Source organism: Pseudochaenichthys georgianus, chromosome 14 (assembly GCF_902827115.2).
Source record: "Pseudochaenichthys georgianus chromosome 14, fPseGeo1.2, whole genome shotgun sequence".
Taxonomy (NCBI): domain Eukaryota; kingdom Metazoa; phylum Chordata; class Actinopteri; order Perciformes; family Channichthyidae; genus Pseudochaenichthys; species Pseudochaenichthys georgianus.
In genome coordinates, this window is record NC_047516.1 from 5,382,178 (window position 1) to 5,395,013 (window position 12,836).

A 12,836-nucleotide genomic window follows, 5' to 3' on the forward strand; every position below is an offset into this window, starting at 1 on the left:
TCAAAAAAGGCTGCTCTGATGTCAAGTGAGGATAAGACCTGTATTTTCTTTGGCTTCACACACGTATTTTAGGAGCTACGGTATAACTGAGGTGAGATAAGAGATAAGATAAGATGGAACTTTATTCTTGCTAGGGATGCTCAGATCGATAACGGCCGATACTCACTCTCTGCCGATCGATCGGTGCTCTCTAAAAATGCAGATCGCGAGAGCATGACGGAAAATTATGACGTAAAATACTTGACACTTTTCTCTGTGTGCGGCAAAACAGGCTCGCCAAAATGGCTTCACCGGTCTGGTAGTATTTTAAGGTGTCCAAAAAAGACAATAAAATAGCGGTATGCAACGTGTGTGAAGCAGAAATCCTGTAGCTCCGCCCGCTGTGCTCCCACAATGCAGTTCGGCAAAGCGTGACGTCCCCCCATTCAAAGTGAATGGGCAGAAGCGTTGAAGCTTCAACGCACACCGCCCTGTGTAAGCTCCGTTATATTGGCTACCTAGCTTACTTCGTCTCCTTCATCAGCCAGCATCCTTGGTATCTGTTGTCCACTGTAGATTCTCTCTAAGTAGCAAACATGAGGCTTGGTCATCTTGCCAAATAGTGAGCCCACATTTATCTGTACTGCTAAGCCTTATTAGAAATGTTTGTAACTCATTAATAAATGATGATTTGTTTCCACAACAAGGCTCCCTGTTGGCAGCTATACATGTTAGTAACTCGTAAATAAATGGTCATAAGAGATGCCAAGAAACATCAAGATGGAAGGGGGAGGGGGGGAATCAAGTCAGTGAGCAACAGATACCAAGGATGCTGGCTGATGACGAAGTAAGCTAGCTAGCCAATATAAGACTTAGCAGTACAGATAAATGTGGGCTCACTATTTGGCAAGATGACTAAGCCTTATATTGGCTACCTAGCTTACTTCGTCTTCTTCGATAAAGTTTAACCACACCTCGGAGCACTCTCTCCGCCATCTCCTCTCTCCTCCGTGTGTGTGTGTGTGTGTGTGTGTGTGTGTGTGTGTGTGTGTGTGTGTGTGTGTGTGTGTGTGTGTGGTGTGTGTGTGTGTGTGTGTGTGTGTGTGTGTGTGTGTGTGTGTGTGTGTGTGTGTGTGTGTGTTGTGTGTGTGTGTGTGTGTGTGTGTGTGTGTGTGTGTGTGTGTGTCCGTACACGTGTGTGTACGGACAGACAGACAGACGGGGAGAGAAATCTCTCGTCTGGATTGGAAGATCGAAAATACTAAAAATAATCATAGAAGCATTTTGCAGTCTTCTTCCGTATTAGAACCGGAGTTGGCGAAACTAAAACTGCAATATAATGTTTGTGTAGCAATAATACATACGACATATGTTTTAAATGTCTCCAGTACCGATAAAAAGACCGATAACGGCGGAGCTTAACGGTACCACGGTCTTTAATAATAATAATAATAATTTAAATTTATATAGCGCCTTTCACGAAACCCAAGGACGCTTTACAGTGAGAAGTAACAAAACAAAAGGTAATAATAGACATACAGAGCAATAGCAGGAAATAAGTGACTATAATTTAGTTGAGGCCGAAGGCCTGAGTGAACAGATGGTGTTTGAGGTGTTTTTTAAAGGTGTCCAGAGTGTCTGCATTCCTGATTGCAGAGGGCAGAGAATTCCAGAGGGTGGGGGCTGCGACACTGAAGGCTCTGTTGCCAAATGTTAATAATTCAGCCCCAGGGCCCGTTTAATATCGGGGCTCGGTACCCCTCCCTATGTCCGATATATATATTCATGTTGCGCTGTTGGAGGAGCCTGTGACTTCAGTTTGTCAAATCTACACTGCAGCAATAAAGCCTTGAATCTGGGAAAAACACTAATGATTAAGATTTGAGGTATAAATAGTTCCCTCATCTCTCTACATCTCTCCCTTCTTCTCCCTCAGGTGATCATCGTGACGACTTCTCCCAGCTCCAACTTCGTGCCCAACATCCTGTCCAAGTCTCACGCTCACAACGCCGCTCTCTCCAAGCTGGTGTCCACCACCATGCTGACGGCGCCCTCGCAGAAACAGACGGTGGTGTTTCCAGCCAGCGCACACGCCTCCTCCAGCAACGTGGCCGTGACCACCGTGAGCACCTGCACGCCCTCCGTGGTGATGTCAACAACATGTAGGTCCTTCTTCTGCAACTACACAACAAATGTGTTACGTCTACATTTGGACAGCGCAAGGCTAACTTGATCTCTGTAAAAGCGTCCTTGAGTTTTTAGAAAAGCGCTATATAAGTGTCATTTATTATTATTATTATTATTACTACCGTTTCCCTCCATTTACAGTCTTTGTGCTAACATTATCTTTTTCACAGAGCCCTAAATAAAGCCCTTTTTTTTAATTATTGTTATATATTCTGTTTACCATAATGTAAGATGACACACTCTCAATTTCTGGAGGCTGCAACCATCACATTTATGGCATTTTTAGTATGTATTATACTTGGTTTATCCTCAATCACAAGAAAATGTTATATCTTACCACAGAAACGATTATAAACTAATCAAAATGCCTTTTATTTTGAACAAAATATGCTTTCCTGTTAACGTTGACATACTTTGCTCTTTTTGAGTGACGTTTCCTCCCCGTTTCCTCCCAGCATGCAGCATTAGACTACAAGTTCTGTGTTTTCTGCCGCAGGTGCCTCTTCAGGCGGAGTGAAGGTGACCTCCACTCGACTCCCCTCCCCCAAGACGATGTTGGGCTCCCCGGCTCAGATCCTGGCTCAGTTCCCCAAGCAGCATTCCCCCAAGCCGCTGCAGCAGGGCTCCTCTCTGGGGGTCTGCAGCGTCACGCAGACCTCCAGCTCCTCGCCGGGCTGCAAGCCCACCATCCAGATCAAGCAGGAGTCCGGTCAGTCTGCACACCACCCTCTCAATTCAATAGCTTTATTAGCTTGACCATAGTTACATATAGTATTGCTAAAGCTCTGTATAATTGCAACATCTATACACAAATATATACATAAAAACAAACTGCTAAGATTTTTTTCTTTACAAGGAACACAGATCCATTTAATTCATTCAAAATAAAATATATATTAAGGATGCCAGCGATTATTCGATTTTTCGAATACTCGTTTTTTTTTTAATTCGATTTTATTTATATATTTTTTATTATTATTTATGTTTTTCTTTTTATTCTCTTTTCGGCGAATAATCGATTAATATTCGCCAGGGCTGTCCGATTTTCGAATTTGATCATGGTCAGTTTCTGGCATTATATATATATATATATAAGATGTGAGATGTGAGACCTAGTGTAGCAGGTCAGTCCGATGTAGTGATGGGAAATATGGCTCTTTGAAGGGAGTCGGATCTTATGGCTTCAAAGAGCCGTTATTTAATAGTTTAATAGTTATTTAATGAATAGGTTTATCTGCGAAATAATCCCCAGGATAATGATTGACTGTATTGCCAGACCTAATGTCAGTAATCTGCATTGTAAACATGACACAAGGTGGCGCCATATCCATGTCCTTCATGTCAGTGGATGCACTTTGAATTTACCCTCTGTGTGTGTTCAGTAAATAAAGTTGCCTTGAATGAAATTCACGCAACTCTTAATATTAGATACTGTGTTTCTAAGTGGCGATGGAGATTATTTGTTGACCCTGCTTTAAGTTGCCTTTACAAATGGTGCGCTTTACCACCGCCTGGGTGTTGGTTGAAGTGCATCCAGGTGCTGCTGCGGTTTCGCGAAAACACGTCGTCTACCTGTCCTGTCCCACTTGTTATGACTTCTCCCTCTCGCGTATTCCGTTAAGACCCACCCCACCTCACTCCTCGTGCTGAAACCTACCAATCAGAGTAGGGGCGGGTCTTCACAGAATACGTTTGGGGAACAAATCAAGCTCTTTAAAAGGCGAGTGGATTTTGGCAGGCAGTGAGTGCGGACCCACGATTGAACGATAACAAGAACGGCTCTTTGGTACGACCCGGTTCCCCTCGTTCGAACCAAAGGGCCGTTCAAAAGAATCGGCTCGTTCGCGACCGACACATCACTAGTCCGATGCGTTCATACTGCAAGAATGCAACTCTTTAATATTTTTAGTTTTTCATTTAGTTTTTTAAATATTTGAGGATGCTTACGATTGAGTTTTGGGAGGAATTGTTTCCGTACAGGTTCAAACGTTGGGCATTGTGTGAGGAAGTGCTGCTCTCACTGACTGTGGATATTATTTATTGTGTGATTTTGTTGCAGCATATAAGTGTGTTATATTCGTGTTATATGATAAGAAGTACTTTATGATCCCAATTTGGGACATTTTTGCGTTTCAGCAGCATAAAAAGGCAAGGCATTGTACATAAGAACACATTTAAAAGACTAGAATTAAACAATCCAAAATGGAAACATCTCAAATAGAAATAAAATAGCATTAAAAAAGTAAAAAATATACATGCGGAAATACACATTTACAGTAACAAAATTTAAAGCAGGATATTATATACATTAATTATGCAAGGAATGGATTATTAAATATTAGGTTGAATATACAGTGGAGGAAATAAGTATTTGATCCCTTGCAGATTTTATAAGTTTAACCACTTACACGTAAATTAACAGTCTATCATTTTAATGGTAGGATTATTTTAACGGTTAAAAGGACAGACTGTTAATGTGTTAGTAAGCTGTCTGTCCAGCTGCAGGTGGAGAAGATGGACGTGTCCTTTGTGTGTGCTTTTGTTGCAGCTTATACGTGTGTTGTGTTTTTCTATTTACTGAATCACTGTGTCAATCATTTACAGGTGTGAAGATCATCACCCAGCAGGTGCAGCCCAGTAAGATCCTCCCCAAGCCGTCCTCCGTGGCTCTGTCCAGCAGCAGCTCCTCCCCCATCATGGTCGTCAGTAGCAACGGCGCCATCATGACCACCAAACTGGTCACTCAGTCCACAGGTGAGGGAAGCCCACCTGTAGATTCAAGGCTTTATTCGTGTTGTGTGCACATTAGCTACAGTGTACAGAGATGGCAAAAGTACACACATCCTTTACTCGAGTAGAAGTACAGGTACTCGTGTTTAAAAATACTCTGGTAAAAGTAGAAGTACTGACTAAACTTCTTTACTCAAGTAAAAGTAAAATATTTGAAATGTACTTCAGTAAAAAGTACCCATAACTAGCAGCTGTTTTGAAGAGTACCTGACCTCCCTTTATATTAATAGAACAATAATGTCATTGTTAGCTAATGAATGTTTCCATGCTGAACAACGGCAACATGACAACATGTAAGAAGTAGAAAGTACAGGTATTTGTGTTCAACATGTAAGAAGTAGAAAGTACAGGTATTTGTGTTCAACATGTAAGAAGTAGAAAGTACAGGTATTTGGGTTCAACGTGTAAGAAGTAGAAAGTACAGGTATTTGTGTTCAACATGTAAGAAGTAGAAAGTACAGGTATTTGGGTTCAACGTGTAAGAAGTAGAAAGTACAGGTATTTGTGTTCAACATGTAAGAAGTAGAAAGTACAGGTATTTGGGTTCAACATGTAAGAAGTAGAAAGTACAGGTATTTGTGTTCAACATGTAAGAAGTAGAAAGTACAGGTATTTGGGTTCAACGTGTAAGAAGTAGAAAGTACAGGTATTTGTGTTCAACATGTGAGAAGTAGAAAGTACAGGTATTTGGGTTCAACATGTAAGAAGTAGAAAGTACAGGTATTTGGGTTCAACATGTAAGAAGTAGAAAGTACAGGTATTTGTGTTCAACATGTAAGAAGTAGAAAGTACAGGTATTTGGGTTCAACATGTAAGAAGTAGAAAGTACAGGTATTTGAGTTCAACATGTAAGAAGTAGAAAGTACAGGTATTTGTGTTCAACATGTAAGAAGTATAAAGTACAGGTATTTGTGTTCAACATGTAAGAAGTAGAAAGTACAGGTATTTGGGTTCAACATGTAAGAAGTAGAAAGAACAGGTATTTGAGTTCAACATGTAAGAAGTAGAAAGTACAGGTATTTGAGTTCAACATGTAAGAAGTAGAAAGTACAGGTATTTGAGTTCAACATGTAAAAGTAAAAAGTCGTCAGAAAAATAAGTAGTGGAGTAAAGTACTGATACCAGAACAATGTACTTAAATGCAGTAACAAAGTATTTGTACTCCACTACTTCCCACCTCTGACTGTAGATATGGAAATGAAAATCTTAACACAGGCTCCTCCAACAGTGCAACATGAATATATATAGGACATAAAACAGACAAGTACTGAGGTTGTATACACAGCACTGGTTATTAAACACCATATGTGTGTGTGTGTGTGTGCAGCGACCCAGGCCACCTACACGCGGCCCACGGTGAACCCCAGCCTCGGAGCCCGGATCTCGGCCTCCAGCGGCGGGACGACCTACGTGAAGACGACCAGCGGCAGCATCATCACCGTGGTTCCCAAATCCCTGGCAACGCTGGGCGGGAAGATCATCAGCAGCAACATGGTCTCCGGTGAGAGATTGAAAGCAAATGTCTTTATTTTTTACATTCAGCTTCTTTGAGAGGTTTTCAAATGAAGCTTCAATGTCAGATCTTTTTTGAGTTGGCTCCCTTGTCATGATATTTATATGATATTTAACCATCTGATTTGTTTAATTTGTTCACTGAATGTGTTTAAAATCAATTAAGAGAAATAAAAAGATTAAATTAATATAATTTTTTACATTTAAAGGTCCCACGTCATGGCCATTTCTACTGATCATAATTCCATTGTTGAGATATACTAAAATAGATTTACATTGTTCAATGTTCCAAACTCACATTGGTTTCTCACAGCATCTCTGTATAGTCTGTGTATTCACTCTCTGTCCCACACGGCTTGTTGGAGCTCCTGCCCCCCCCCTCCCTATGAGCCCACTGTGCTCTGATGTGTGTTTATGTGTTACCATGGCGTTTGTTAGCAACCAGGAAATGGCACCAGTAATGACAAACGGATGAGAATGCTGCGTGGGGTCTGGGTGCCGTGTTGGCGGGACGTTGCGCGGCTCGCTGCTGCGAGGAGCGGACAGTGTGAGCTGGCTTACTGGTGTGGTTTCCTGGTCAGCGAGATACAGCGAAACCCAGCCCGAGCACGCACACACACACACACCCGCAGCCTGGCTGGGAGTCTGTGTGTGTGCTCACACAGACTCCCAGTCTCGCCGCGTCCCGCCGTCTCAGGCTGAGAAATCCGCGGAGCTGCAGCTGCATGCCTCCCATTTAGCAAACAGTCTTTTAAATGCAGTCAAAATGATTTGTTTTTCTTTCTTAAAGACTTAAAGCCAACTAAATTAAAAGACAACCGCAAATATAACATTTCACATGAGTAAAAATGTTTTTAGTCAATGGAAAGTATTGCTTTGTGCCTTCTCCCTGTTTTAAAACATTCATTCCTTAAATCTCCTTCCCTCTACAACAGGCACGACGACTAAGATCACCACCATCCCGATGTCCTCCAAGCCGAACGTCATCGTGGTTCAGAAAACGACGGGAAAAGGAGCGACGATCCAGGGACTGCCGGGGAAGAACGTGGTCACCACACTGCTCAATGCTGGGGTCAGTTATACACTACCGTCTGATTTTAGTTTATTGAAAATCAGTAATGTCCCCAAAGACAGCCATAAGTATTGACTGTTTATGTGTAATATTGCAAAAAAGGGCGATTATTCTCTTGTTAGCTTCTCAAATGTGCATATCTTACTTTGTCGTGATTTCTCTGTTTAGTCGGACAAACTACCGCCATGGGCTCTCTGTGAACTTAACAATAGGTCCATTATTTGGAAAAATAGTCAATTAATTAATAGTGAAAATGCTTGTTAATAATTAATAATCTTTCTAATTATTCTGATGCCATAAATGTTTGTTTTAACACGTTTTTTAATACAATTTGGTGCAGTTTGTGTGTTGATTCCCGCCCCTTGTATTTCACTGTTGTGACGCTGTCTTTCTTGATACAACCACTAGGTGTCGCCAAAGTTAGAAAACTTCACATCCTACATTAAGGTCCTTTTAAATCATTTTATTACTTTACATTTCTACAATTCAAGATTTTCTAAAGTGTGTTAAATACAGTTATATTTTGTTATTATGTTCTTTAGAGGAAGGGTTGGACATTTGTGGAAATATTGTGGTGGGGACTAAGATTTTAGATAGATGCTAGATAGATAGATAGATAGATAGATAGATAGATAGATAGATAGATAGATACACACACACACACACACACACACACACACACACACACATACATACATACATACATACATACATACATACATATATAGATGGATAGATACATTGATACATAGATACATACATACATACATACATACATACATACATACATAGATACATAGATAGATACATAGATGGATACATACATACATACATACATACATACATACATACATACATACATACATAGATAGATACTTTATTGATCCCAATTTGGGAAATTATTTCGTCGCAGAAGCAGAAGTGTGTATGTTAAATATGAAGCTACGTCCAGATTCCGTTAGCTTAGCACAAACACTGTAAACGGGGGAAACAGCTAGCAAGGTACTGACAGAATGTAGATATTTTAACTTTAAATCAGGATTATTATGTCTTAAAATGATATAGTGACTTTGTACCACATACTTTATTGATGTAGATATTATTCTTTTATATATTTCTGTGTTTCCTCCCATGCTGCTGTGTGTATCTGGATCAGTTGTAATAATCTGTGTGCCTTGGGGCGAGAAGGGTCTTCAGGCGGTTCAGGGATCAAAACCAGCAATCATCACGGCCTCCAGACCCATCACCAAGATGATCGTCACGCAGCCCAAAGGCCTCGGCGCCGGCTCGCAGGGCAGCACCACCAAGATCATCCCGACCAAGATCGTGTACGGGCAGCAGGGCAAGACCCAGGTGAGGCACCGCCGGGATTTATGAAAAACGACCAATGTTCAATTCATTTTAGCAACCATTTAAAAAAACAATCTTAGTTTTCACAAATGTATTCGATTGATATACTCTTGATTTATTTAAAAAAACGGTCCATGCTCAAGTTATTTGATCGAATCCAAACGCATTGTAAGTGGGCCGCCAAATAATTTGCAAAACATTATGATTTGTGTGGAAACATTTTCATTATTAAGATTTATTTTTATTTGAACCTCCTTTCCTTTCTCTTTCTTGATCCTCCTTAGCAACGGTCATTACAGTCCTTAGCAACGGTCATCACAGTCCTTGACAGCGGTCTGTTCTACTGGATTAACAACTTGTCACATGTTCTGAATTGACCAATCGGAACTTTATTTAGCCTCCGTATTGTTTTTAGATTCTTAAGTGGGCCCTGAGTTCGAAAAGGCTGGGAACCCCTAATCTAATCAAATGTTTTTCTTTGTTTATTAACATTTATTCTACTTTTTGTACTCTTTTTGAATTCTCTTTATTTAAATTTTTTTAAAACACGCCCCTGCCCAAATCATTATTACAGTTTTTCAAAATATCTACAGCTCTGGAATATTTATAAATTCCACTTAGTAAACTTTACACTCTTAGTGGTTTTACGGCTCTAAATAAAATGTTGGCTTTATTATTTGATCCTGGTTAACCACAGGCCAATGAGGTTATCATATGACTCACATCAAGGAGGCATGTGGCGCAGTGGATAGAGCCTTGGTGTTGGGGGTCACAGGTTCAAACCCCACTGCAGTCAGCATGTCGTTGTGTCCCTGAGACACTTCACCTCAAATTGCTCCTGTGGGGATTGCCCACAGTACTGAGTATGTAAGTCGCTTTAGATAAAAGCGTCTAACAAGTAACATGTGATATCATGTACTGCCCAAAAAGTGGATATTCATATGACCGACAGACTGACATCAAGTTACCACAAGTATAACGTCTGTACCCTCCAGTCAATATGTAAAGGAGTTGTGGTCATGTGCACCAAAGCTACATCGTAGTTGTGGTCATGTATTACCACGGGCTCCTCCAACATTGCAACATAGAATATACTAAAGAAAAAAGACGTAAAATGTGCAATACAAACTATCATAATAGGATTAATGACATCGTTTCAGGCTTTGTCTAACTTTTCCATCCTTCAACAGTCCTAAAATGTATTTCTTATCATCGCGATTATTTTTTCTGGCCATGTCGGAATGCCCCTCAGTTTATTTCCAACTTTAATCAATTTGTAGCTGTCTTTTAAAGCCAAAAATCTCGTATTATTGACTGTACACTACCTGTTTTGCAACGTTGTGTTTACAGCTTGCTCCCTTGTCGACAGAGAAACTCAATTAAGGAATAACATTTAATCTGATGGGTCAGAAACATGATCTTGTGACTGCAGACAGAGCAGCTGTTTGACCTAGCATCAGACGGTGTGGCTCATTGATAACATTTCATTTAAAACTAATTTCTGTCCCGGAGAGGAAGTAAAGAGAGGAAGGGGACATTTCAGAGTGAAAGCAGCCCTCTGTCGGGGATTCCTCTCTTCTCTTTAAACTCATGTTTGCTTTAATAACTAGGTCACACTTCTCTAGATAGAACATATCTTCTTATATCCACATGACTGAATGCATAACCCAGAAAAGTCTACTTCTCTGAGGAACTCAAATGAGCAATGAGAAAGAAACCTTTGTCGTATTTTGGGGATTTTCTTACAATTAAAACTGCTCTTCTGTTCTGTTATGGCGCAGTTCCACTGCAGCGCATGGCACGGTGTAAGCGTGCCGTGCCAAACCCGGCCCGTTTTTTGTTGCGTTTCCACTAGGGGTGGTTCCGGCTCCACTAGGGGTAGTTCCGGCTAACGGGTGTCACTACCCGATCCGTCCCCCTGCCCGATCTGTACTGCGCATGTGCGAGATGGTCCGCCATATTGGACAACTCCGGACGGCAACACAAGATGGACATTTGACACAGTGGCTTTTAGCAAAGCTCAAAAAGAAAACGAGAGAGAGATGAGTTAGTTATTACAACGTGACTTCACTATTATTTAACAACTCTTTTTATTGGGTTCTTTTATTTGGGGTTAAGTACATTGTCAGAATAAGTGAGAAATGGATTTAACTTCTGTTAGACAGCCATATGCCATACATGTTGGCATACATTCACAGTAAATATGTATTCAGTATGATAGCTGACAACCAATGACAACGGGTACTGTGTCAGTTTTCTGGCTCTCCAAAATCGAGGTTCTTTCCGGGCCAACAACCGGGCTGAGTATGCTAAACTAGCGAGAGAATCGCTGGCAACTACAACAAGATGAACATATTTGACCGTGATTTAATTGTAATACACGTTTCAAAAATGATGCCGAAGTAACAACATACTGTTACCGGTTAGTAAAAACCATGAATTAATGCTTTGACAAGTCTGCAGACAGACGGCAGGCGAAGAACCTTTTAAAATGTGTGTTTTCTGAATGGAGATCGGCTAAGATAACGCAGTATATGCTCCGACCGTCCACACTCACAACAACGGCCTACAGACATAAATAAAGCAGCAACTGTATTCTCCATGACACAGACAGTCTGTGGTTTGTACTTGTTGTCTAGTTTCTGAACAGATATGAGGAGCTGTGAGCTCTGAGGGCTAACAGCTAACGGCTGATGTTGGTTTTGCTCCGCCTACACTGCGTTACCCTAGTTACTGCCCCAGTTCCTAAACTGTAATGGAAACGCAGCATAAAGTGAGCCTGGCCTAACTATACCGTACTAAGCCGAGCGAGGCCCTACAGTGGAAGTGCGCCGTTATGTACTAATACCACAATGTAAAGGTACTTAAAAGTCCTGCATTGCAAATGTTACTTAGTATTACTTGTGAAAAGGTCTGAAAAATCTCAAATACAAAAGAAAATACTTGTATGTGTGTATATGCCAATTCCTTTTCTCTTTCTTATTGATCATGGATGTATATTTATTTTAGAAATATATCGTTACTATAACATTAATGGCACAAAGAACAGGGTTCCCGCGGGGTCTTAAAAAGTCTTACATTTGATAATCAGAATTTAAAGCCTTAGAAAAAGGTCTTAAATATGATTTAGAAGGTCTTAAAAGTTATCGGATTTGAAAGGTACTTCTGTGTTGCGATCGTGTCTAAATGTTTTTTGGGGGAAATGTCCGTGCTGCAAAGTAACCAGTACGGTAAGAGCCTTTCAGTTCCCCCCAACAATCTGTATTGAAATAAATCAACATGGAACCAGTAATCACTAACTTTGTTTCCCCTGGCCCCTTATCGGAGAACACCCGACTAGTAACCTAGCAACCAAACTTCAGCTAGCAGCAGTCAGAAATTAGGTATCTTCGAATCTACTTCCAAATAATATATAATAATATAATATATGGGGAAGTTCAACCGTATTTGGTTGGAAAACATTTAGTGCTTGGTTGAAACCAGTGGAGGGGCCGTGTTTGAAGCCCGCTGCACCTTTTGCAAACAAAATGTGTGTTTTGTTTTGCTAGTGCAGCGTTAGCTAGTGCAGCTACTCCCGCAAAAACATCGGGGGACCTCCGGGCGACGTTTGAGTCTACGTCAACCCTAAAATCGGAGGTGCTGTGGACGCTAAATACCGCAGCTAAACACCAATCACACAACAACATGAAGGCAGCAGAGCTCTGACTATAGCTCTTGACACTCACACACACATATACAGAGACACACACACATACACACTTTTTGGCTAACACAGTTCTGTGTGCTGTTATGTGCAGTCATCGCTCTCATGTTGAACATGAATACATTTACTTTGTAAGTAATTATGGGACGTATTTCTTCTTTCGTAGCAATTTTCCTCGATACTTTCTTCCGTGAAATAGGTCCTACATTCGATTCAAAGTGGTTTTAAAAAGTCTTACATTTG

At 40.8% G+C, this 12,836-nt stretch overlaps 1 protein-coding gene across 5 annotated transcripts in view; it reads left to right on the plus strand.

Moving 5' to 3' along the window:
• emsy (EMSY transcriptional repressor, BRCA2 interacting) overlaps nt 1-12,836 on the plus strand; it is a 32,076-nt gene that overhangs the window by 4,763 nt on the left and 14,477 nt on the right. For 3 of the 5 annotated variants that reach the window (XM_071205397.1, XM_071205400.1, XM_071205398.1), the window contains exons 8-14: nt 1,916-2,141; nt 2,663-2,875; nt 4,771-4,920; nt 6,284-6,457; nt 7,404-7,540; nt 7,949-7,987; nt 8,729-8,892. In XM_071205397.1, coding sequence (XP_071061498.1) covers nt 1,916-2,141; nt 2,663-2,875; nt 4,771-4,920; nt 6,284-6,457; nt 7,404-7,540; nt 7,949-7,987; nt 8,729-8,892 — 1,103 coding nt within the window. Of the gene's footprint in view, nt 1-1,915; nt 2,142-2,662; nt 2,876-4,770; nt 4,921-6,283; nt 6,458-7,403; nt 7,541-7,948; nt 7,988-8,728; nt 8,894-12,836 lie in introns of all 5 variants that reach the window. The other 2 variants (XM_034099115.1, XM_071205399.1) reach the window with 2 other exon arrangements.